The sequence below is a fragment of the Xiphophorus hellerii genome, chromosome 3 (assembly GCF_003331165.1).
Source record: "Xiphophorus hellerii strain 12219 chromosome 3, Xiphophorus_hellerii-4.1, whole genome shotgun sequence".
In the NCBI taxonomy this organism is placed as follows: domain Eukaryota; kingdom Metazoa; phylum Chordata; class Actinopteri; order Cyprinodontiformes; family Poeciliidae; genus Xiphophorus; species Xiphophorus hellerii.
In genome coordinates this window covers 18,832,726-18,858,283 of record NC_045674.1, presented here as the reverse complement: position 1 = coordinate 18,858,283, position 25,558 = coordinate 18,832,726, and the positions used below count along the sequence as shown (strand labels likewise).

Genomic DNA, 25,558 nt, shown 5'->3' with positions numbered 1-25,558 from the left:
CTAAGAAAAAAGAAAAAGAGGAAAAGCTGAAGAAAAAAGAAGAGGAAAAAACAAAGAGAAAAGCAGAGGAGGACGAGAGGGTAAGAAAGAGAGAAGAGGAGAAAGCAAAAAAAAGAGAAGAAGAAAAAGCCAGAGAGGTTGAAAAGTTGAAAAAGAAAGAAGAGGAAAAGGCTAAAAAGAAGGAGGAGGAAAAAGCTAAAGAGGAAAAAACAAAGAAGAAGGAGGAAGAAAAAGCAAAAGAAGAGAAAGCAAAAAAGGAAGAAGAAAAAACTAAAGAGGAAAAGACAAAAAAGAAGGACGAAAAAGCTAAAGAAGATCAGGAGAAAAAGAAAGAAGAGGACAAACCAAAAGAGGAGAAACAAGAGGAAAAGGTAAAACACTTGGAGAAGACAGAGAAAGAGGAGGAAAAGACAGAAGAAACGCAGCAGAAGGAAGAGGAAAAAGGAAAGAAAAGGGAGAAGGGAAAGGACAAAGGAAAGAAGGAGGACAAAGAGGAGAACAAGCCAAGTGAGGAGCAAGTGAAAGCGCCAATTGCAGCTCCAGAGCCAGAACTAAAACTTGAGCTGGACACAGAACAGGCTGGAGATCACCAGTCAGTAAGCAGCGCTGAGACACAGGTGAGACAAACCTGAGAGCCTGGATATCACTGAGCTGCTGTGGCATAGTTACTGTTACCCTAACTTATACCAGAGACTCACGCACATTCCGTAAAACCCATGAAAAATACCAGCCTCACAGGAAACATCAATGTTCCTTAAGACTTAAATGTGGTTATGAACGATCATGGGCATGGGGGGTGGGGGGGTTATTGGTGTCAAGTTATACCAAGGTTTTAAAAGTCATGGCTCCAAAACTGCAGAAATTTTCAGACATACAGCTTTAAATGAGATGCCAGAAAGGGTGATAGATCTTGCTAGTCTGGATGGAGTAGCACAGCTCTGCCCCTCTCCCACCTGTTGCTGTGCATTTTTGTTTTAGTTTTCAACCTTGAGACTCTAAGCAGCCAGTAAAAAAGGAACCAATAAAAGGCTTATTTTGTGTCAGTAAATTTACCAAATGTTAAAATGTTCTTGCCTGAAGCAGATTCAGGCAAGTATCTTATTCTTGTTATCCCTGTAAAGTAAAAATCAGTGTTATTTTAGCAGCAGTCAGAGTAATTACTTTTATGTTTTAAATTACAAAAAACAAATCAGAGTACATCTTAATCTTTTTTTTCTGTCATAAATACATTGATGTTATGTTTTTAAGACCTTTTTAATAGCATGATACTGGTAACTTGCCCACTCCAAAAGCACAATATGTCCTACAGTCCCATGTTAAGTCATGTTAAATTGGTGGCTATTTAGATATCAGTGAACAACTTTATTCATCCACTGATGATTATGTTTATTATAAAAATCTGGTCTCTGGTTGGGAAATGTAATTATGAAGTAAATGTTTCCCATTCACATTGCACGTTTTGTGAAGTCTGATCAAAATTGACATGCTTTTTCACATGTTCCATTTTAATCCAATCAGCCAGCTCCAGAGGAGCAAAAGGAAGAACCGGAGATAAAGGAAGAACTGGAGATAAAGAAAGAGCCCGAAGTAGAAGAAGAAATAAAGGAGGGCAGAGAAAAGAAGAAGGAGCCAACAGAACAGCAGGAGGTGACCAAAGGAGAAGAAAAAACAACAGAGAAGACAAAGAAAGAGAAACCTCCAAAACAAAAGAAGACAGAAAAGAAGGCAGAGGAGGCTAAAGGCCCCAAACGTCCAAAAGCCATGCAATGCAAAGTCACCTTACTGGATGACACTCTGTTTGAGTGTGAACTTGATGTAAGAAAAACACCAATTTATACCTTGCTCACTAATGCTTACATAATGCTGTATGGTAACACATACTGAAGAATCTCTGTTATGTCCACATTAATAGAAGCATGCTAAAGGTCAGGAGCTTTTAACTAAAGTGTGTGACCATGTCAACCTCCTGGAGAAGGATTACTTTGGCCTGGCGATCTGGGAAACCCCAACCGGCAAGGTGAGCAACATTTTTATTTGATTAATACAAACAGATGAAGACACTGAGCTGAGACTTGTGGTTGTTTTTCCTCACCTACAGACATGGTTGGAACCCATCAAAGAGATCCGGAAACAGGTGTCAGGTGGCGTCTATGAGTTTACATTTAATGTGAAGTTCTACCCTCCTGATCCAGCACAACTTACAGAAGACCTCACCAGGTATATACAAATGTACAACTTCAATGAACAAGTTCAAGTTGTACAACTTTAACTTTTCTGTTGAAGTTATACAACTTTAAGAAAAAGTCATCTTTCAGAAGTCGACCAGAGAGGGATGATATTAAAGGGATGGTTCATGACCTTTGAAGTGAGGCTTTGTCGAAAGGTTATTAGCAACCTTATATGTTTACCTACAGCAGATAACTTTCTTAGCATCTTCTTTTAATATAAATCCAGATAGTTGATAGAGATCCGGCTAACAGGTTGTCTAGGAGAAGTCAAGACCAAAGGGGACTTCTACCATCCTGAACAACTACAATCTGAAAAACATCCTAATTGTCTATGCAAATGCTAATTTTAAGAACCTTTAAAGTGTCATTTGGTTCTCATATGTTTTTTAATTTTTGTCTTTTTGTTACAAAACTAAATTAAAAGAAACAGACATCAGCACAAACAAAAAGTTTGGATTTGTGAATAATGATTGTTCATAAATGATAATGAGGTAGAATTAGGTGCACCACCGAACATATTGAGAACAGAACACATAAAAAAATTGAGTAACTGTCTGATAAATAAAAGTAAGCAATTTATAAAAAGCACAGAAAACTAACAGCATTTTAGGTTAAATGTTACTTCTCAGTACATGTTTCACACATGAATATCTTTGGTGGTGACTCCGACGTTAGTATCCCCTGTAGAAAACAAAAACTAGGGATGTTGAGATTCACTAAGTTGCATTGCAAGATGCAATACAAGATGCAATATAGCTGGTTAGAGCAGCTTTTCACAACAGCTGTAAAAAGCTGCTCTTCACAGCTGGTAGAGCAGCCGTGAAGAAGAATATCTGAAAAACTTGAAATACCTTGACACAGTGCTGTTGGACATGCTATTGCCTGGTATTTGCAAAGCAGCCAATCCATTTTTCTCAGTACTGATTGGCTGTACCCCCAAGAGCTAAAATGAGGAAGACCAAATTCACTCTGTGTATCTATGCATGTTAAGGTATATTTGATGTTTGGACTATAAAAATGAGCAGTTATGTTCACCACTAATTCAGCTTTGCTTGAAACAAATTTTCACCACACTTCACAACGTATAGAACAGTGTATTGTCTAAAATAAGTATTGTACATTGTTATTGAAGGGTAAATTGTCTTGTCTTGTCTCATTTCTGTTTTTTTTTTTTTTTTAAATCCATGAATTTACCAAGGAGCCAGATCCTTGGCAGTATGCCAAGATACGCATCTATCAGTCACAAACCAGAGATGAACAATCCTATTAACATACCATTGATGTCTGTGTAAATAACCATCCTATTTAAATGCGACAATAATTTGAAAGGTCTTAAAATTAGCTTAAGCTGCTGACGTTTTTTACATTGGTGCTGTTTTAAGACCAAAGAAATACATCAGTGACCTCTATCAGTTTAGCTGATGGCTTCAGCTTCTGGGACTAACTCACCTGAATTTATTCTGAACAAAAGTCTCATGGGATATTTACTGGAAGAAAGATATTATTTGCTTTTAAACTCACCTCAAAAATGATGGACTGTCTCTATCAGCTAATTCTTTTCTGTTTCCATTGTTGTTTGAAAACACTGTTATCCCGTGTAAATATATTAACTTGTCTTTTTCTTTTCTTTGCAGATATTTCCTGTGTCTCCAACTCAGGAAAGACATTATGCAAGGTGTTCTTCCTTGCTCCTTTGTCACACTGTCCCTGCTGGGCTCCTACACGGCCCAGTCTGAGCTGGGAGAATATGACCCGGAGGTTCACGGGACAGACTATGTTAAAGATCTGAACCTGGCACCCGGACAGAGCAAGGAGCTGGAGGAGAAAGTGATGGAGCTGCACCGCACTTACAGGTCATGAAAGGGCCATGGACAATGATTTGAAAAAAAAAAGAAATTTGTCAGTAGATAATTTTTATTGTGGTTATTAAGTATGCGTAAGCTTATTTTTGCTCAATTGAACAGTAAACATTTTTGTTTAACCTTTGAATAAGTCTTCTTTAAAAATATTTCTCTTTTCATGTGAAGGTCAATGAGTCCAGCCCAAGCAGATCTGCTGTTTCTGGAAAATGCCAAGAAACTTGCAATGTACGGCGTTGACCTGCACCAAGCCAAGGTGGGTCCTTTAATATTTTTAAAAAGTTTTTCCAGTTTGTTGTGATGCTTTGCAAATAAACTTGTGACAGAGATTTTTCTACCTTTCCTTTTTCATGTTTAAGAATCTTGGTAATATTTTGCAGCAGCAGTCACGTTTTGCATCATTAAGATTTAATTACAAAATTGATGCCATAACCCTCTGAGATAAAAAAGAAAGGATTATAATGTTTCAAACCCCACGACCTCAGACATTAATTAAGAAAGAAAGAGTGCCCCCTTGTGACTGTTTTCTGAAAATATGAAGAGACCATGCCATGATACTTATTGACATTTTCCTTCTTGCGTGCAGGATCTCGATGGTGTTGACATCACACTGGGTGTTTGCTCCAGTGGTCTGATGGTTTACAAGGACAAGCTGAGGATCAATCGTTTCCCATGGCCCAAAGTGCTTAAAATTTCTTACAAACGGAGCAGCTTCTTTATCAAAATCAGAGCGTCAGAGGTAAACCTCAGGCAATCATTTTGATTTTAAGTCTGATAAGATTTTTACTAATTCTGAGTGAGAACCTTAATTTATGAGACCCACTGTGGTTAACTGTATATTCTTAGTTTTCTCATCCATTTTTTTCACCATTACAATTAAACTGGTTATAGTATTGTTGAACTAAAATTTTATTATTTCAATGACATGTATGTATTTGTTGTATAGAAGTTGATGCTTAAATATCCACAGAGGCATATACTTTTGAGATGCACACAAAAATGTAAACTTTATTTCAATTAACATCAAAATTATTTTTGTCATCGGTTGCAGGCAATGTCTCTTGATTTTGATTTGTTTCTTCCCCTGCAGCAAGAGCAGTACGAGAGCACCATTGGCTTCAAGCTGCCCAACTACAAAGCCTCAAAGAAACTTTGGAAAGTTTGTGTTGAGCATCACACTTTCTTCAGGTAGAGAAAAGTTTCTCTTCACTGCTTTGCCTGGCAACAAAGGATAATTCTCAGCTTCTCTGTATAGTCTAGATGGAAAGAGTATTTAGGAAAAGCTATATACTCATCATCCAAGTCTAAGCAGTAGCCTTTTAACATTTGGTTGCATCTCAATAAAATAGTAGAAATTATACTTTCTGCTCACTGCTATTGTTCTTCTTTGTGGAACTCATTTATACGTTCATTACACTGCAAAGGATACATTTCAAGGATTTATAACTGTTTCTTTTAGAGAATCTATTTTAAAGCTGTTGAAATTCTTTCTCAGTAAAATTAGAATATCTTCAGACCAAGTTAAATTATCTTTAGTAGAGAAATGTAAGTTATGCTTTACACAATCATGGAAAACTGCTGACTTTATAGGTGTCAAATTGACAGTCACGGACAGTCTCCAGAAAGGTCATGGCTAAAATAAATGTTTTAAGGAATTTTGTATATTAATGGAAAGTTTACACCTTTTACAACTCATACAATTTTGGTTTCGATTATTTTAAGAAAAAAAAATTGTCTTTTTCTCAGAGTTCCATCAGTGGAGCCTCCATCGTCCCGTCGTTTTCTTGCCTTGGGTTCCAAGTTCCGGTACAGCGGCCGTACTCAAGCCCAGACCCGGCAGGCGAGCTCCATGATCGACCGCCCAGCCCCTCGATTCACACGCTCTGCAAGCAAGAGGCTGTCACGTAACTTGGACGGAGGTAGGGCAAAGTGTGTGTCTGAAATAGTTTGTTTCTTGCTATAAGCTTAAAGGTTAAAAAGTAACATTCTGACTTGTTTTACACTTGCAGCTGGAGATGAGACTCTCCAGTTTCTGCAGCTACTCTCTGCATCAAGCAGATCTGAGGCTGATGATTGGTCATTGTTGATAACAACACACAAATCCCGGCCTTCTGTGGAATTTCCAGGTACCAGGATGCACATGAGGCGGATACATTGCTGGTTTCTAGCTAATTGCTTTCAGCGTCATCGCTTTTATCAACATGCCTTCATATTTTTACTTGGTTTTATCGCTTTAACATTTTAAAAATGCAGCTCTTCAACTTGGTAACTATGACCAATTTTGGACGTTCAGTAACGAGACTCATTTATTTTTGTGCATGGTAAAAGGAACAAAAATATTTCAACTTCTTGTTTAATTTCTCTGTCGGAGTCACTTCCAGTGTTGAAGTTGTGCTTCCTCATTTTAAAGTGGAGAGCTTTATCTCACAAATGGCTTTCACCTCATATGACCTCCTAACTGAATAACTCACTCATCGCTTCTGCAGCAACATTCTTTAAGCGAGATTGTGCAAGGTAAAATAATAAGCCATTTTGCTCTTGTTCTAGAAGAGGAGTTGCATTTTTCACCTTGCTGGCACTAACCTCATCTTTTTGGACTTACAATAGTCCAGAGAGTCCAAAGGTAAAAAAAAAAATGCTTGCACCTAACTAGTCTAAAAGCCTGCTTGAAGCACCATGAAGCATCCACAACAGTCGTCATCTGTTCTGCAGAATCATTATGTAACTTCAATCACTGCACCATCTCTTCACAGCCAGAGGGGAGTCTGAGCAGACTTCCTCTCAGTCCAGGGAGGAAGAACAGTCTGTGACCTGGAAGGGCACTGAGACTGTAGATGGTGGCTCTCAAATTATCAGTGAACAGCAACATCAGCACCTAAAGGAAGGCGAGTGGTCTGACCTTCTGTATCGTCAACCTTCTGTAGCCCCTGTCGAGACTTTTGATTTTGTGGAACACCAAGGTACCTTCACTACAGATACCCATCCGCATTTCTATTGTTTGCTATTTTGATCACAATGTAGCTGTTTAAGATGTTTATAAATGTGTCGTTATTAGATTCCCTCAATATGATAAGCTGAAGTAAGCGTGCTACTGTTTTGCACAAATTGAAAAGGACAATTAACTAATTGTAGCACATCATTATTATAATCTCTGGTGCCAGCCAAACCCAGCTTTGGATATTCCTCCTCTCCGGATCCTCTACATAAACCTGCACCATTCCAGCAGGATGACTGGTTCCTATACTTTGGTCGGTTCTTATCCGAGTCTGAAGAAAATATTTTGTGTGAGTTGTTTGGGGGAATTATTAAATTTTTAAAACTTATTTAATGAAACTTGTTAACAGCCTGCCATTTGTTCTAGATTAGTTAGGTGTTTGATTGATCTTTTTGTTCTTCTCAGCCTCTCGTAAAATCCAGTCCCAGATCCGTTTGGAGGAGCTTGCCACATCAGTGGTCAAACAAGAAGAGACTACTGAGCAAGTCATTGAGAGACTGCAGAAGTCTGTGATCTTGATAGATACATTGACAGAGATAGAAGATCTGGAAGGGAAACTGAGGAAAGTGAGGGACTTGGAGGAAAGACTACAGGAAGCGGGTGAGGTGTCAGAGAGGATCCAGAGAGTCATTGAAGAGCAATTGGGACAAGAAGAGGTTGAAAGGTTAAGAGCCGAAGAGGGGGATTTGGATCATGTGGTTTTACAGAGATTTATGAAGAGGATGGAGACAGATGAGGATGAAGTGGATGAACTAGAAGAACAAATTAAAGATGTGTTTTTAAAAGGCTTGGTGCCCGAAGAGGAAAACGAGCTGAATAAGTTAGATGGAAGTTTGAGGACTAAGGTACAAGAGATACAGAAGGAATGGCAGGAAGAACAGCGAAAGTTTGACTCTTCAGATGTTTCTGGGGCCACTTCTGTTGTGATTCTGCAGAAGGTTGAACGCAGGGACGGGAAGAGGGTGATGATTGTGGATGAGAGTGGGGAGTCAAATGGGATGTTGGAAAAACAGACCCAGAGAGAGGTTACAGAGAGGCGTCATTTTGGAAATCCAGTTCAGGAAGAAAATGAGGATGAATGGTACCTGCTTTTTTACCGCCCTCCAGTTTTCAGCCCATCAGGTACAGTATGCTACTCTATGAGCCATTTTGACCTCCTACTAATCTTTCTAATGCTCTAACCAGTTTGCAAGAGATGGCCATCATGTGGGAAATATTAATAATACATTGACCAACTACTACTACTACTATTCTTTAAATTGCGTTTGTGCTCACTGCTATTGTGCCCCTTTGTGGATTAGAAGGTTGCATGAGAAGTTTCTTGCAGGAACAACCTCACGTGGACTTTTGCTGCTTTTGGCCTGCAGAACATATAATTTCTTTGCATCTTTACCCTTTTGATTATTCACTACTGTAGATGAGAGCACGTATTTAAGATCAGTGGTGAAGAGACAGGTAGGAGAAGAGGAAATTAAGGAACAGCCATGGATCCTGCAACAACCAGCTCTTATGGAAAGGGTGGATGACTGGTTTGTGTTGCTAGCGGGGCCTCCAAGAGAAACCAAATATGTAGAAGCAGGTACTGTTAAAACGGTGTATGTTGTTTTTGCAAATGAACAATGCTCTTCTGCACTGTATTGGTGTTTGTTGATAAAACATTGAGAAAATCTTCCACTGGTTCCATTTATCAGTAGCAATGAAGGAAGCCCAGATGGATGAAGGGCAGTTTGTCTCTGTGGTTGAAGTTTCAGAAGATTACAAGGTGGAAATTGAAGAGAGACAGATGATACAAGAAACTCAAAGAGAAACCTGGATAGAACGAGGTACTTCTAAAACAGTGTGTGCTGGTTTTGCTCTTCTGCCTTGTATTCTGCTTGCTTGCTGATAAAATATGCGCTTACGTCTGTGGATTGAAAAAGTCCTCTCCTGCTTCCATTTATCAGTAACAATAAAGGAAGCCCAGATGGATGAAGGGCAGTTTGTCCCTGTGGTTGAAGTTTCAGAAGATTACAAAGTAGTAGTTGAAGAGAGACAGATTACCCAAGAGGCTCCAAGACATCTTAAAGAAATCCAGCCAGTGACTGAGAGGGATGATGACTGGTTTGTGTTACTGGACGTTCCTTCTAGACAAACTACATATGTAAAACCAGGTACTGACAAAACATACTGTTTCCCATGCTACCTTGCAGATTAATTGGATCAGTTCTTTCACTCTCAACTTTATCTTATTACAACCAGGAAAGACTGAGTTATGCTTTATTTTGGTTTTGTTGTTGAAGTGAGTCTACCAGGAGGTGTCTCCAAATCCCAGATTGAAGTTGTCCCAGCTGGTGATGAGGGAGACAAAAGAGTTGAGATTTTTGTAGAGGATACTGAAATAAAACAAATACCAAGGCAAGCAGAAGATGACTGGTTCATTCTGCTTGATCTTCCAGATAGGGGAACATCATTTCTACAGCCAGGTATTACTAATATACACTTAAATCCAAATCTGACCACTGATTTTTAAGTTTATTACAGGTCTCTGACAGCACTGTTTACTTTTGTTTTATCTATAGCATCAATGCCTGAATATGTTCAGATTCTTCCCAAAGAAAAGAAGGCAACTGTGACTGTCTCAGAGGCAATAGAGACGACAAGGGAGGTTGTAGTTGTAGTTATGGAGACTGTGACTCAGAAACATGACAAGAAACTTCCAGAGCAGATAATGTTGTATCCAGTGAGCAACCGAGATGATGATTGGTATCTGCTGCTTGACATACCTCCCAAAGTAGAGTCTTATATTCCTCCAGGTACCTTTGTCCTTCAAATGTCTTTATTCAGAGAAAATTCCTACAATATGTTTAACAGGAGTCAAAAGTAAATGTTTGTTTTATTTGTTTCAGTTTCTGTGCCAGAACCAGCTAAAATCAGTCCAGTTGTTCCAGTTGAAGCAAAACGTGTAGACCAAAGATTATATCCAGTTAGTCCACAGCCTTTCCAGCCTCTTCCAGAGGCAGATGATGACTGGCTCATTCTGTTTGACATTGTTGGTGACAAGCCAGTTATCATACCCACAGGTATAAGATCAATTTATGTTGTAATAAAATGTTTTAGTAGATTCATGTACACAAGTGAAACTCAACCACTTGGATATTTTATGTGCACCAGCTACCCCGGCTGAGGCTGTTCAAAAGATGGCAAAGACGTCTGAAGTCGAGGCGAAAACTACAGAGATTGCAGCATACAAGGAAGTAAAAACCACAGAGATTAAAACATATGAAGAAGTGATAATTAGTAGGCAAGACGGTACTCGTTCTCCTAAAATTAGGCCAAGCCAACCCCCACCTCTGTCAAACATGGAAGAAGATGATTGGGTTGTCTTGTTTGACATTACTCAAGAAAAACCAATACCTGCTTCTCCAGGTACTTTTAATTGGCTACCAGCAGTTTATTCTCTGCTATTTGCTTATAGTTTATCAATCCTAATTTTTCTGTGTCAGTTGCTGAGGTCCAAAGGGTTGTTAAGACACCTGTACCCGCTGAACCAAAACCAAAGTTCATCAAGGAGGATTTGAGGCCACCTGCTGTGACTGTGATTAACCTGCCACAACCAACATATGAGGATGATGATTGGTTTGAGCTGCTAGATGTGGCAGCAAAAGTATCAGGTAGTAAGCTATTGCTGTTTGCCTATTGCAATTAGGCAGATATGTTGTTTATTCCACAGTTCAACCAGTATCCTGTTACTTGGGGCTAGAGATGCACCAATTACCATTTTGTTGAGGTCACTTTTTAACCTCTGGATTTTTACTTCAACTGATTCCTATTTTTCTGCAATAGATACATTTTTATTGGTTCTGGTTACATTAAATTGTGGTTGCAGTAATAGTAAGACATTTAGAATGATAAAAACAAAGTCCAACATGCTATATATTAAATTTATCTCACAAATTTAAGTGGTAATGGATGTTATGTGCAAGTTTCATCTGAGCAACAATTGTAAAGCAATCACACTAGTCTTTGATCTTCAAAGGCCAATGTAGGACCAAGGAATCTTGTGATATTTTATAAACAGGTATCATAAGTGAAAATTTGCCACCAAACCATTTTTATTCTGGATTTTAATAACCAATTAATATTCAGTCAACAGATATTTATACAGACATTAAAGGCCTCACCCTACTTTAAAAGTAATGGCTTGTGGAAAATTTAAACAGGGCCTACTTTTCCAAGTCCTGTTGTAGTTAGCTGTGCTGCAGTGCTAGAGACCGCTTTGATGTAAATAGGTGCAACTAGTCTCATTTTTTGCAATAATATCTAAATATAATCATGTAGTTGCTGTTTTTTATGTTTTTAACTGTGAACCTTCTGCTGAGTTGAGTAACTCCTTTGAACCCCAGTTTATGGGCCGCAGGTCCAGTAGCCTACAATGCTAATCTTTACTGATTTTATAAATGGTTATATTTCTTTTTTCCTCACTTAGTGAAACTTCCACAATTAAAATATGAGTAACACAAGTTGACGTGTTGTAGTGTGTTTATGGGCCAACAGGAAAATCATTTCATTCACATCAAATGCAGAGGAATTGGTGCATCTCTACTCAGTCTGAAACGGCATACTTTTTGTTGGTTTTGTTGAGCTTTTTGAGATATAGATTTAAAAATAAGAAGAAAACCCCCAGAATACCTTTCATTTTAGTTTTTCCTTTTGATTCTGTGCCAGTGACTGTGGAGCAACGTGACTTCCCCGTTCCTGAAGCGAAAACAGCCAAAACGTTTGTAGCCAAAGAAAAAAGAACACAGCAGAGTGTTACTATTGTGGATGAGACTTGGCACAAGAAAGAAGTAGTGAAGGGACGTCAGCCCCAAATAGAAGTGGAAGACGATTGGTTTATTCTTCTGCATCCAGCCCTAAAAACATCAGGTATATTATGAAAGAGGGGTTCAACGAAACACATACAAATTACTTGTGTAAATTCTTCTGTGACATTAAGTCATTCACAGTTTTATGCTATAAAGGCCCTGAGGGCTGTTGATGCTTTTTACTTCTATTCCACAATAATGCCTAGTTCATATCTATGCTAGTTGCTGCCCCTGAAAGCCTCAGGGTCCGATCAGAGGTCAGAGTTCCATCTGCTGTGGCCACAGAAAGGGTTGAAATTTCTGAGAAGAAGCCACAGTTTGAAATGCGGATCCTCAAAGAAAGGCGTCCACTCATACACACAGATGTCACTGATGACTGGTTTGTTCTGCTAGATTTTGATGCCAAAGAGTCAGGTACCGTTTACTTTTTATGTGTGTGGAGTGTTTTTGACTAATGCTCACTTGTGGGTTTCTTTGCGTCATAAAACATTTACTAACATTTGCTGCCTGGATACACGGGCTGATGCCCAGGCCTCTTCTCACATTTTCCACCTGGCAGTTTTTGCAGGCTGAAGAAATAATGCTGTTTTGTTCTCAACATTTGAATGAGTCATGAACATTTTGCCAAATATGCGACTTAACAACTGCTTTTGCCCGACCATTGGATTATCTTAATTAAAACATGCTGCTTCCATCATGTCACCCTGAGGATTTCTGCTTCTTGCCTAAGTTTTATTCTCATATGTTTTTCTTTTAAAACCAAATGTGCTGAAAACACATGAGGTACAGTATATGCTTGCAGTTTTTGCATTTATTTCATTACAGGGCAACTGAGTGCGGTAAGTATGGTTGCTGATTGTGGCAATGTTGCATTTAAAAGCTTAACGATGTGCGAACATATGACAAAATACCTTAGTTATTAAACATGTTAACCTAAGAACCGCAAACATAATATTTCTTTCTATTAATTTCAATTTTCCTTACATTTTTCTGTAGTTGTGAGCACGCAGAGGGGCACACGTCCTGTCAGTGCTCCAGTCTTCTCTCAGGCCGCGCTGGCGGATGCAGGGATCCCCATGGCTCCCTTCGACCAGCCCCAGACCTCCACTCCCATAAAGACCAGCCGCCTGGAAGAAAGGAAGCTGGAAGTCACAGTAGAAGCTGCAGAGCCCTCAAAAATAGAGGCAGTGTCTGAGGTCAAGGTATTTAGCTCATTTATTTACTTTTGTATCTGTCTGGGCTGACAAATGCACAAATGTCTAAAAAAAACACAACATAAAGCAAAATAAAGATGTGGACAAATCTCTTGGCACCCATTGTAAAGATGGGTAAAAAGTGTTAGTACACCGTAGATACTTTTATAAATAGCAGTAGCATAGTATAATTTCCCTTTGGGATCTATAAAGTATTATGAATTTGAATTTGAATAGTGCATAACATTGTTAAGTACAGTGTTAATCCAGTTCGACCTGTAGGGAGATTTGAATGAAAAAATAAAAGAAGACCTAGAACGGCTGATAATCTAGAGAGGTTTGCAAAGAGAAATTGTCAAAGATCTTCATCTCTCTATGCTTTACTCCTTTTGAAATGTGAACAAACACTTAGTCTTCCCTACTACAAAAAGAGAAATGTATATGGCCATATAATGTAATGGTTCTACTGAAGTAGGAAAACAAAAAACAGTTACTGGAATTTTCAAAATTTCTGATATTCAAAATTTAAGATTGAATTTGCTTTTAGGCTTCTTAAACATCCTTTATCAGGGGTCCAACTAAATTTGTCTGCATCTGTAATTGTATGTCAACTGTATAAAAGCTTTATGCATTTAAGGTAAAATCTTATCTATGATCTTGAATGGTTGAAAATATGTTGAAATTGTTACTGATTCAGAACGAACACCTAAGAGTGTACAGTGAACAGAGATTTTTTATGCATGAGCGTAAACTGTGTCTCTTGCTGCTGTAGTCAGCAGTGTCGAGGGAGCAGAGAGACGTAGAATCTTCACTGATATCCACCATCAATGGGTACATTCAGGTTAGTGGCAGGCTCAAGCCTGTAGCATACTGTCCCTCACAGGACATGGTTTTTATTAACACAACCAGCAGAGGGTGCTAACACATCTTCCTCTCTCCTCCCCCCGGGGTAGCAGGAGTCTGAGAGCGAGAGGACGATCATGGAAGGGGTGCAAATGCGAAAGGTCAGACTCTCGGTGCCGCTCATGCGTTTCTCCACTTCCGATTTTTGCATCTGAAAGGACTAATGCCACTCTCTTCTCATGTTGTGCTTCCGTACAGCTAGGTGTAAACTTAAATATATCAGGTTCAAGAGATGTACAGTTTATTTTTAAGAAGTAGAAGAAATGCAGTTACGAACAAAATGTGTAAGAATTTGGTCTTGAAGACTACTCTTGACTCAGTTTGATTTGTTAAGTATTCTTTCCTCACCTCAGTATAAGTTATAAGTTTTAAAAGTTTTGCTTGCTGTCTTTAACACTGGAATGCACACATGCATGATCTAGTCTAACAGGTGTTTCTGTTCAGTTTTTCACTATAGAAGTCCTTCTTCTTTGCTAGTATAGAACAGTTTTGGGAACTTTGCACCAAATCATTTTGCATGAACGCCTCTCTGTTCTTTCCCGTCTGTTGTGTTTAACACATTAGTGAACTTCATAAAATGCATGTCCACCGTGTGGCAGTGTGATGCCAGCGTACAGGGAAACTGAAACAAACCCACACTTTTTTTGTTTTTTGTTCTTTTCATTCTTCACAGAAAAGAGCTAAGAAAATTGAGGGTGACTCAATTTATATCAGACATAGCCTGTTAATGCTGGAGGTTTGTATCTGTTTCAGAGCTCTCAAGCTGCATTTTTCTTGCTCTTTGGCACACCGGCTGCTGCTGTTTAATCTCATGCTTGCATGAGGCATGATTCACACTATTTCTTGCATCAGCAATAAGTAATTATCTGTGTGGCAAATTGATTGGTTGATTCAGGAGAGTGCTGCTGAATTTTTGAACACTGGTTTACACGAACATTCTTTACTTTTTGATTCATTTACTTGCTCTAATTATGATAAGTCACAGGAATAAACTGTTGACCATAATCTGCGAATTTAGCTCTTGGACCGGCCATGATGGACATTTGGCTGTTTGGAAACTACTTTTCTTAACACTAGATACACCATACTTGAACAGTAAACTAGATATTTACATACCGTAATCCAATATTGGTGAAGATTAACAAAATTATTTCTCCATAAATAAAATCCAGAATAAAGAGAGGAAAAATTATTTTGAGAATTTTTAAAACAACTTTGTTTTGAAGTTTCTTAATTAAGTAATTTACTCACTCTGAGGTTAATATGCTTTTAAATATGTTGAGTACAATCAGAAAATGATGTCATGGCTTTCTAAGCTTCCGATAGGCTCACGCTTTCTGACTTTATTTAGGCGTCATTGTGTGTTTATTGCAAGGCATCGCCTCAAGCACATTGCTTTCTTTGTGAGAAATAGAATTTAACCAAATGATAAAAACATGTATGTAAGATTGTGAATTGTAAATTTAGTCTCATCAGGTCACACCTTTCCAAAACTGGGGACAAAATCTGTGATCAGTGTATGTTCAGTTTATAGTTGATCTAGCTGCTTCGTTTTTTCCAGATATAGATTTATTCTTGACCATCAGTATTCTCCTGATTTTGCTTTTGCTCATTGTCTTTCTTAATTACCATAAATGCTCTGCACTTTTGCAACAGCTATAACCAATAAGTCACTGGCTGTAGAATAAAAATCACAATAATTAAAGTTCTTTGTTTTGTGTGATGTGTGGCCAAAATAACTTTTGGAGAAACATTGCTTTCAAGCACAACAACCAGTTCTTTTATACAATCTGCAGTTGATTTTGCAATATGGCTGCCACCATCTTTTTGACCATTCCAACTTGCTGCCAAATGTTGCCAAATCAGCGCTTCTTCTGTCGCATCTGTTCATTTCTTCCAAATGAACGTGTCTCTTCTACTCAGGCTGCGTCTTCAGCAATCTCGACCATGTCCGCCGTCTTCACTTCTCCTGCCCTTTGATTTGCAGCCTGTTTTCTTGACGTTTTTATTGCAATTTCAAATGCTGTGGAGTTTAAATCCTCATTGATCGATTTCTGCTTGTTTAAAACTACAAATCAGTCAGCTGCCAGACTTCAGAAGAAGTTTGAAAAGCACCACTGATTACCCGTTTTGAAAAAGCCAAGCATTTGTACTTCTCTGAAGAAGTACAAACATCTGGATTTATTCCCCTACCCCCCTAATATTTTTCCCACAGAATTACCTGCTAACTCCGCTTCTGCTTATTCATGAAACCAGCAAGAAAAGACTCACAGATGGACTAGTAAAGCAACATCATAATCTGATGCTTTTCGTTTTTTATTTCCTTCTATTCCCAATATCCTTCTCTCTCCATGCGTCTATCATTGCCATGGTCCCTTCCATTTATCACATTCTGTACCCTTCCCCCACAACACCTCGTCCTTCTCCTCTCAACTTTTTCTGACTCGTGTAGGAGTTTGATAAGCCTCAAGAGGACCTGCTCAAGCATCACGCCAGCATCAGTGAACTGAAGAGGAACTTCATGGAGGCTGTGCCGGAGCCGAGGCAGAGTGAATGGGACAAGCGCCTGTCCACGCACTCTCCGTTCCGTACCCTGGGCATCAATGGCCAGCCGCTGCCCAGTGCAGATGGGGTAAGTCCTGCGGATATAATTCCTTTTTAATTTGAATCTTCTGGTTTTGGAGTTAGAGGGAATTTTGATGGTCAGTTCTGAACTGGCACATTATTTTGGGTGCTGTGCAGTCATATATCAAATAAATCTCTATTTTGCTGTAAACGTTGCATAAGATTTCAGTTTTCTTTAATAAATCTGCCGATTAATAAAATGATAAAGGAAGGACTCGGTCTCTTCCAGCTGCTATTCTTGATTATCTTTATGTGATACTGTGTGCAAAGTGAATGCATGTACTTCTCTGATGAAACTGATGGCACGTGGTATGCAGCACATGCATGTGTATGAAGAATGCATTTGGACTGGTGGAACGAGGCCCGTGCTTTCGTTCTTTCACTGTTGAGACAGACAAGCGTGAGGCTTCTGTTGGACTGGTTATCCAATCTCTGAGAAATTGGGTCGTAACTGCACTGGATGTGTCCGAACTCCTGACATGTTTGTGTTGCATGACTGACAGACGTGACTCAGAAAAACATACCGCATGACTAAGATATGAGCAGTTTTCTTGAAGGCTTGCACGTCCTGACACAGAGCAGTGCTTCCTTTATTCTCATTTCCTCTGCTCCTCCTCCATTGCTTTCTTTCTGCTTCTAATCCACTTTAGAAGCAGAATCCACTTCTTTCTAATCCACTTTCTTTGCTTCTGCTTTAGTTCCGCTGTTATGTTTTATAAATAAAGTTTCATCCACTTTTGCATCTGAACTTTTAGTGCGTTGCAAAAGTATTGCGAATGTTTCACATTACTAATGCAAACTTTATAGTATTTTATTGGAATTTTATGTGATATAATGACGTGCCACACACTTTGAAAAGGAATTGAATAAATTAAAGATGAACAAATGTACATTTGTATTCAGCCCCACCTACTCTGATGCCCCCCAAAAACAGTGAAAACAAATGCACTTAGAAGTTACCTACAAAGTAGAGTCAATCTGTTTGTAGTTTAATTTCAGATGGCCTGAGAATTTGTTGATTACTAGTAGATGCATCCTCCACAAATCTGTCCTATCGGGGATTTTGGAAGGATGGAAGAAATTATTGAATGCCATCCTGTAACATCATAATTATAACTTATCATAAGCCATGTAGGAAACATGAATTATCTGGAAAAAAGTCAGAAGAGACCAAATTAAACTTTTTAGCCCACATGTAGCTCTCTGCGTATCTGAAAACTAACAATACACATCAACTTAAGCACAGCATCCTGACAGTGTAACATGGCACTGGCACCATTATGCTATTAAAAGTTTCTTTAGCAAATGTAGGAAATAATGAGCACAATTCAAGGCAATCCTGAAAAAAAAAACATGTTAGAAACTGTAGAACATTTAAGACTAGAGAGAAAGTTCTCCTTCCCCCAGGAACATGACAAACAGTGCTATAATGGAATAGTTGGTGTGTCAAAGTATCCTTACCTAAATCATTATAGGAATTTGTAGAAAGACTCAAATATTTATGTTGACAGATACCTCTTTATACACATCAAAATTATGCACTACTTCATATTGTTCTCTCACACAAAATCCCAGTAATATACATTGATGTCTGTGATTGTAATATGTGGTTGATGGGTTACATTTTCATCAACATGCGGTTGAGTCGTACAGAAATCACAGTGAGGAAATGAAACGGGGCCCATGCAGAACCATCTTACTGTCAGAAATTATCAGCTTGAAACATCAAGTATCCTGAGAGAGATTGCTACTAATTTTACATTATTTATCATTCTGTGTTTACTGTGAGAGCGGATAAACCATCTAAGCAGACTGACTCTTGTTTAATTTGGAAGTACTGCACTGAACTTAAATATATTAAATATACCATCATCAACTCACAAAGCTGAATTTATTCTGGCTGTGATTGAATCGATTGACTTTATCTCTGAACTTTAATTCCATATTAATTGTGTAAATTGTTGCAGTACATGTGGATCACTTTGTCTTTTTCAAAACCGACATGAAATCCTTAGACATGGAAATTAAGGAGTGCATGTTAAAATGCATGTAGTGGTCACATTTCCATGCACTGAGTAACAACCATAACATTCAAAATTTAGTGCAACAGACTTTATAATTTCAATAGTAAGACATTGCAAAATGCTAGTAGTTCTATATCAGTCATTGCAGACTCTTCAGAAATCCTTCCTCTTATGTCTCTTCCTCCCTCCCTCCTCCTCCTCCTCCTCCCCCTCTCAGTTTGTCATCCGTCTCCCACGCGGCCCTCTGCTAGACTTCTACTCCAAACGCAGCTGAGGGTGGGGGGGGTCTCCTCGACGCTGCTGAGTCCCTCCACAAAGGTGTGAATGTGACCCACGGAGGCCACGTCTCGCCCATCTATCAATCATTCTCTAGCTTTCTTCCCTATTCTTCTCCTCCTCCTTTCGACTCTTCTGCAAACACCACTCCAGCATTCTTCACCCCCCATCCTCTGCTCCACCCGAGAAGCTGCCCTTTGCTCAGACATCTGTCAGAAAAGACTTTGATTCTTTGGTTCCCGGTGCTGCACAGCCTCCTGGTTTCTCCAGCCAGAAACAGACCTCATCTGTAAAGACTGATCAGGACTGGAATTGACTGTTTAACATTTTCTCTGATGGAGTTTAAAGATAACTACAACTGAAATTCAGCTTAAAGTTTTTAAAGCATGACCAGATCACTTTGAGCCTGTTTTGTACACATGCTGGGTGCATTTATATCTTCAGTAGTTTTTAGGATTTTGTCTTTGGATAAACTGATCACTGTGACTTTTTTCTGAACACACACACAAAGTACAACTTTGAATGACATGTTTCTCATATTCTTTCTCATAGAGTAGCATTTCCTGTTGTAGGAAACCTTGAGGCAGCTCAGTTGTAATACATTTTTAACCTTCACCACAACAGAGTACTTGTTGCATGATATTTCGACAATCAACTTAGACCAAGGAATAAAATACATTCCATAAACAACTCAGTCTTTTTTGTGTCATTGGGTTGGATTTCATCATAGAAATATCAGGTCCTAAACATTAAGTTTATATGCAATGTTGTTCTAGAGTTTTGTTTTATCTCTCTGTTGTCAACAACAAATGGTAAAATCAACTACCGGTTGACCAAAGTGCTTTAAAGTCAAGATAAACAAGAACACAACAAAATACAAACCAGCAAACATTAAAAAAATATTTAAATATAGCAAAATGGCAAATATTTGTTCAAGTCTCCTGTTCTATTTAAATCATCCTTAATATGCTGCTGCTAAGTTGTAATATTCTGACAACACAGAACCTCAATAGTTTTTTTATTACTCCACAGAGGTAGTGCCAGGTTTCAATAAACTCATGCCCGGCTACCACAGATTATTTCGCACCAGCAATTGGCTGAAAGGCTATACTTATGTTAACATTTGTTTCCCAATTTGATGTGATGCTTTGATATTTTCTGTGTTAAAATATTTGCAGTGCAGTTCCAGTTAATCATGTGCAGATGTACCTTAAAAGGAAAAATTGTTTTCCTGTTTCATAAACTTAGCAGTTTACTTTGAATGCCTTTAAATTCATTAATAATCATGTCAACTGCAGTCCTCTGAGCAGATCACATCACACAGACAGGCTGGAAACTACATCAACCAATACTCTATTTCACTGCAAAAAATAATTGCAAAAGGTGAAAAACCAAGTGGGACCCAGGAGTTGATCTTAGTCGAGATATCTGACACCATGCATTTAAAAATGCATTGATTGTGTCCCCAACATCCCTAATCCTAAATAATGCATTAGTTTCATGTTTTATATTAGTTCAATATGAACATTATTGGAAAAAAAAAATTCACACAAGAAAGGAAAAACTTTAGGGTGTAATATTTTTTATCAATAAACCTCATATGATTCTTTTGTCCCTGAAAATACATGATGTGGACTGTGGGGGTAAAGTTGGAGACATTGAATGGATGAAATCTACCATTTTTATCTAAATCTTTGTTCATGTGGTTCAGCAGCTAACTGTATCACAAATGGAAATAATTAGAGAATGGCTTGAAGGCTTTGTCTTTTCCAGTGAAACTGGTCATTTTTATTCAAGAAAACAAGGAGACTTAATCATTTCTGTTGACATCCCACGTTCTTATATCTCCGTTGTATGAAGGAAATGGCATGCAAACAAATGTTTTATGATTCATGTAAATGTTATTTGTTATTCACAACTCTTTGCCTGCTCATGATCATAGTGACTGTGTTTGTCTTTTTTTTAGAGTGTGTGCATTAGTCCCAGTTGCAAAAGTTCAAAAACAAAAACTCTTCATGGGGAAACCAGGAGTAATTTCGAGGGGGCCGAGGTATCCAGGCCCTCTGAGAGCCATCAGAGTGAGCCTGATGTTGTCGAAGGCCTCAGCGCTCCCGTTGAAGAGTCATTGTGCGATCATGAAGAGGTTGTGGTTTTTGAGACTCTCCTGGTGCCGCTCGTAGAGGTTGAAATGGCGCAACTGGCTCCCCCAGTTGAGTCCGACTGTAAAGCTTTAGATAAGATCCCGGAGGAAGAAGGAACATGTCTCGTAGCGCCTGAGTGCTCCGGGGGGATAGTTGGACCTTCCCCACCTTCCTTTTTCTGGAGTGATGGTCCGAAGGTCATACACTGCTCCCAGGTAGTCTCAAAGGGGGGAGATGCTGTTTCTTTTCTTTCTTGGCCTTCAGCTTCCACACTTGCTGACTTCTTTGCAGCACCAGAACAAAAGAAACTGCACCAATCTAGAAAGAAAATCAGTGCTGCAAGAGCGGCAGTTGAGTTTAAAGTAAACAGAGTGTGCTGCAGAGGTGTCGCACGGTGACGCTGCAAGATCCTGTCTATGGTGACGGGTTGCTATAACAATACCTCTTTCTACGTTGAAATACAATGATTAAAATCACTCTATAAGTGACAAAATCATCCTATAAGTGTTGCGAATGAAGTTAGAGGTGTGACTGCATTGTTTTAGAAATAATCAGACTGAGTTTGGGCTGGTGGTGGTGGAAACAATTTGCACTAAGAGGGATTGCATGGTGTGAAAGAAGAACTGATTGCTGTGAGGTGCGAAGTGTCTGGTTAAACAGCCACTCACGGGGCTGTGCTCCCATTCACAGCCCCCTCTGGTGCAGACCCACACTGTCACCATCACAGCTGTTTCCAACTCCCTGCCTGGTGACATCTCCACCACAGAAGTTCCCATCGTCCCAACCAAGACCTTCACCTATGAGTCTTCAAAGGTAGGGGCTCCAGCTCCAGCAGCAGCTCAGTCCAGATCCAACTTGCCTCCAGAACTTGACAAGCTAACAATATGATGGTCTCGAAGGGGCGGCAGAGGGAGGGGGAGCAAAGAAGCTTTACTGCACCTTCCTAAGAAAAAGATCAGCGTTAAATCAGTTTGAAAAGCAGTTTTTTTTTCTTCCTTTGGTGTTTTTCTCAGATGACAGATGACGGTACAGATGAGGACAAGGATAGCTCTTTTTCCACTTCCAAGACCATTTCCTCAGAGACGAGCAGCGGCACCACTGTCACCACTACTACCACTCATATCTCAAAGGTTAGCTTTGCAAGTTTTCTTCCACTCATCCTTTCAGATTGTGGGCCTCTTGAATACACTGCATATGCCTTTGTTCAGGTGGTGAAAAGTGGATCCTCAGAGACACGGGTGGAGAAGAGAATTGTCATAACAGCAGACTCTGATGTTGACCAAGAAAAGGTACATGACATGAAACACCATTTGCTGCCTATAAAAAAAAACCTTGTAAAAGCGCACAGGGGTCAGTGTGAGCCATTTGGACCATGCACAGAGTTAAGAAGTCGTTGGGTCTAGATGACCCTGACATGAAGATTGTGGAAGAGTTAGTAAAGAGGAGATGTGAAAAATTAAACATTCTTAAAACATATATGGGTGCTTGAAGGACCAATCAATTTCAAAAAGTTAGAAAATACATAATATTTTGGGTTTGCAAATTTTTCATTTAATGGATGGTTAAGATTTGCTAAGGGAAAAGCTTTTTCCCTTCTAAGTTTAGATTAGAAACAAAATATACACTTTTTGATTCTGATATCACAAATATATGTTTGTCTTTCAGGAGAAACATGGCGGAGCATCAGCATTGTAACAGAGCCCTTCCCTTATCCATTTAACTCACCACCTTCAACATCCTTTAGACCGCGACACTCAACACACACAGTGACCAAGTCTGTTTGCGCACAACAGAAAAACCTCAGAAATCTGCACCTAAAAGGACTGATTATGGAGTAGACTGTTCCTTGTAGATTCTGTTTGTTTTCTAAGTTGAGCTCTTCACAGTAGGTAGGAACTGCTGATCAAATGCTTCAATTATCATCCTGGGATTTAGTGTGAACATTTGATTGGTTAATAACCAGCCTTTTTTTCAGTTGAGTGATGTCTGTTATGTTTGCTTTAAATGCTTTTATTGTTTAATAGTGGTTTTCTACAAATGTAGAGTTTCAGTTCAGAAACCATGATTAGCAGTGATTCCCTTGGTGCTACTTGGGGAAAACGTTAAGACGACATTCAAGTGAACTCTTATTTTTGTTGTTGTTTACTTGTCTATTAAATTCAGGAGAGATTTTTTTATTATTATTATTGCTGAAATGACATACCTCACATTTAAAACGTGAACAAAGATATTCTGTGCTCAAATTTGGACAGGTTTGTTTGGCTTTGTTCACTGCTCAGGTACAAAAAGCGAGGTCCCAAATCTTTGCTTCCCCAACCAGCGTGGAACCAGTAGCCTACACATTCTTGTAAAGTTTGAACTAAAATTGATCTATTTTCGAATATTTCTCTACTTTTTAAAAGTATGCTTTTTATAGTATTTGTAAAATAAAATTGAGGTTTTTAAGTTATTCATATCCATCTGTTCATTCGATTTGTAGGTGACCAGTAATTTAAAGAGCTGTTATGCCTGAATTAACCTGAATAATTCTTATTCGTTTCCTCTTGTAGTACACCAAGTTTACCGGATTTTTCATCTTTTTACTAAGAAGTGCTCCCCAAGTCATATTTTGCTCATTATCATAAGAGTCATAATTACTTTTAACATACAGTGGCTTCTTTAAAATGTAAACACATCCGTAAAAGGACAGTTTTTGTTTTTTTTTGTCAAAAATTGGTCTTTGTAAAACAGTTTTGAAATTTTCTCCACACGTTGTGAACTTTATCCTGTATGTTCAACAGAAACAGGTTTTTTAAGATGGAAAAATGTGCAAAAAAAATAAAAATCCTGCAACAACCTGGTTAAGTAAGCAAGCCCACTCCTAAACTAAAGCTTTGTTGAAAGTTCTCTGAATCAAGACAAAACAGGACTGCAGAAGTCGTGTTGATCGACGAGATGCACTGCGGACCTCCCGAGGTGCGTTCCTATTTAGTCTGGACATCATTGAGATTGGTGACATGTCAAAAACACCCACTAACAACTTTTTGTAGCTCCTTCACTGTTACTTTCAGTCTTCCTAATCCATTTTTTTCCCCTCATCAGCTTTAGGGAAATGTCCAGTTTTAACAAGCCTGGTTTATGTTCACTGGTGTGAACTCAAGAATACAAGTTATTAGTGTTCATGGTCATCCAACCAGGTCATTTCAGATGTTTTTGTTATGTTTTTCTCCAATAGCTTTTTGTTTTTCTCTTGAATTGTACAGGATAAATGTCAAATTGTGTGCTGATAAAGGTTAGGAAAACCTAGCAAATTTACCAAGGGTGTGTAAACTATTCAGCCACTTTATTTGGTCAATGAAATGTTTTTCTCACTTTGGTCTGCTTATCTCAGGTTTTGATGTTCTATGTAAGACTACAGACCTCCTTATGATTGTATAAGGGATTGTCATCAATGTATATCCATCTGTGTTGTAAATGTACATTCATGTTCAGTCATGTGAGGTCAATGAAAATGAAAACTTGTCTATCACTATTACCACACATGTAAGAGATGAAGGCAGCTGCCCGAGTGTACGTGGCTTTTTTTTTTTTTTTTTTTTTCTCACAGGAGCACAGGTTGTCTTTTTATGTTCTGCTATACAGTAATTTATTTGTAAAGTCGGAACTGTTTCATGTGATTTTGATGTACTGTGGTGTTTTAATGAGCTTTAAAGCTTCAGGTAGAGATGTCAATATATTGCTTTCATTATCAAACAAGTTTGTAAAGCCTTTTTAACCACATAGTTTTGAATAGATTTGCACTCACTTGCTGTTTTCCTGTGCTTTTTCTATAGAGAGGGATGCTTGACTAACTTTTAGAGCACCTGCTTACTAACATTTTCCCTTTTGTCCTAAAGTCCAAACAGAATCTGTTCTCATCATAGCTTCATGCATTTAAAAAACACCCACAATTTTTTTCAGGATGAAAAAGTAGTATTCCATATTAAGTAAAAGTAGATTTTAGACAAAGAAACTATTGTTGCTTTGTGAATTCTCCCTGTCTTTTTATGAAGAAAAAAAAATAAAATATGCATTTACTTGCATTTGTGTTGGGCTTTGTGTGAACTATGGGTTTCTACATAGACAATAAATAAACAAGGTTCATTGTGTCCTTGCACAAATATTGGTACTCCTGGTAGAGAAATGTAAAACCTACTACCACCATCTTAGATATCTTCAGTATTTTTGTTTAATAAATATGACAAAGCATTGCTCTCGTTTGCCCCGATAAGTGTTTTGAAGCTTTTCATTAGTAGTCCATGACTTCATGCTTTCCTGCGACAAATATGACTCATTTTAAGGCACTCCTTAAAATGGGAAAGATGAGAGGACATGCCATTTACATAAGGTAAAAGCATTGGTCTCAAGTCAGGAAACTGAGACAGTTGCTTCTCTTTTGCAAATTTTTATAGTCAGACCAATCATTGAGTAGTTTAAAATAACTGAAGCAAG

At 38.5% G+C, this 25,558-nt stretch overlaps 1 protein-coding gene across 15 annotated transcripts; it reads left to right on the top strand.

Moving 5' to 3' along the window:
• Positions 1-330: 330 nt before the first annotated feature.
• On the top strand, positions 331-25,149 carry LOC116717110 (protein 4.1-like). Of its 15 annotated transcripts, none has more exons than XM_032558221.1 (33): positions 331-617; positions 1,519-1,815; positions 1,913-2,017; positions 2,099-2,217; positions 3,863-4,081; positions 4,256-4,343; positions 4,674-4,826; positions 5,178-5,275; positions 5,834-6,006; positions 6,097-6,213; positions 6,841-7,047; positions 7,249-7,371; positions 7,488-8,204; positions 8,500-8,661; positions 8,777-8,905; positions 9,026-9,232; positions 9,362-9,544; positions 9,641-9,874; positions 9,968-10,141; positions 10,233-10,487; positions 10,565-10,732; positions 11,787-11,987; positions 12,149-12,340; positions 12,923-13,128; positions 13,892-13,960; positions 14,073-14,123; positions 14,696-14,758; positions 16,475-16,654; positions 20,914-21,303; positions 21,779-21,901; positions 22,102-22,218; positions 22,297-22,377; positions 22,754-25,149. In XM_032558221.1, exons 2-33 carry the CDS (start codon positions 1,762-1,764, stop codon positions 22,781-22,783), a joined length of 5,388 nt encoding a protein of 1,795 aa, XP_032414112.1. In that variant the 5' UTR covers positions 331-617; positions 1,519-1,761; the 3' UTR covers positions 22,784-25,149. The 15 variants fall into 15 exon arrangements, with proteins under 15 accessions (XP_032414112.1, XP_032414111.1, XP_032414110.1 ...); XM_032558220.1 differs by having other exon boundaries at positions 8,774-8,905; positions 14,076-14,123; XM_032558219.1 differs by having other exon boundaries at positions 8,774-8,905.
• Positions 25,150-25,558: the final 409 nt, after the last annotated feature.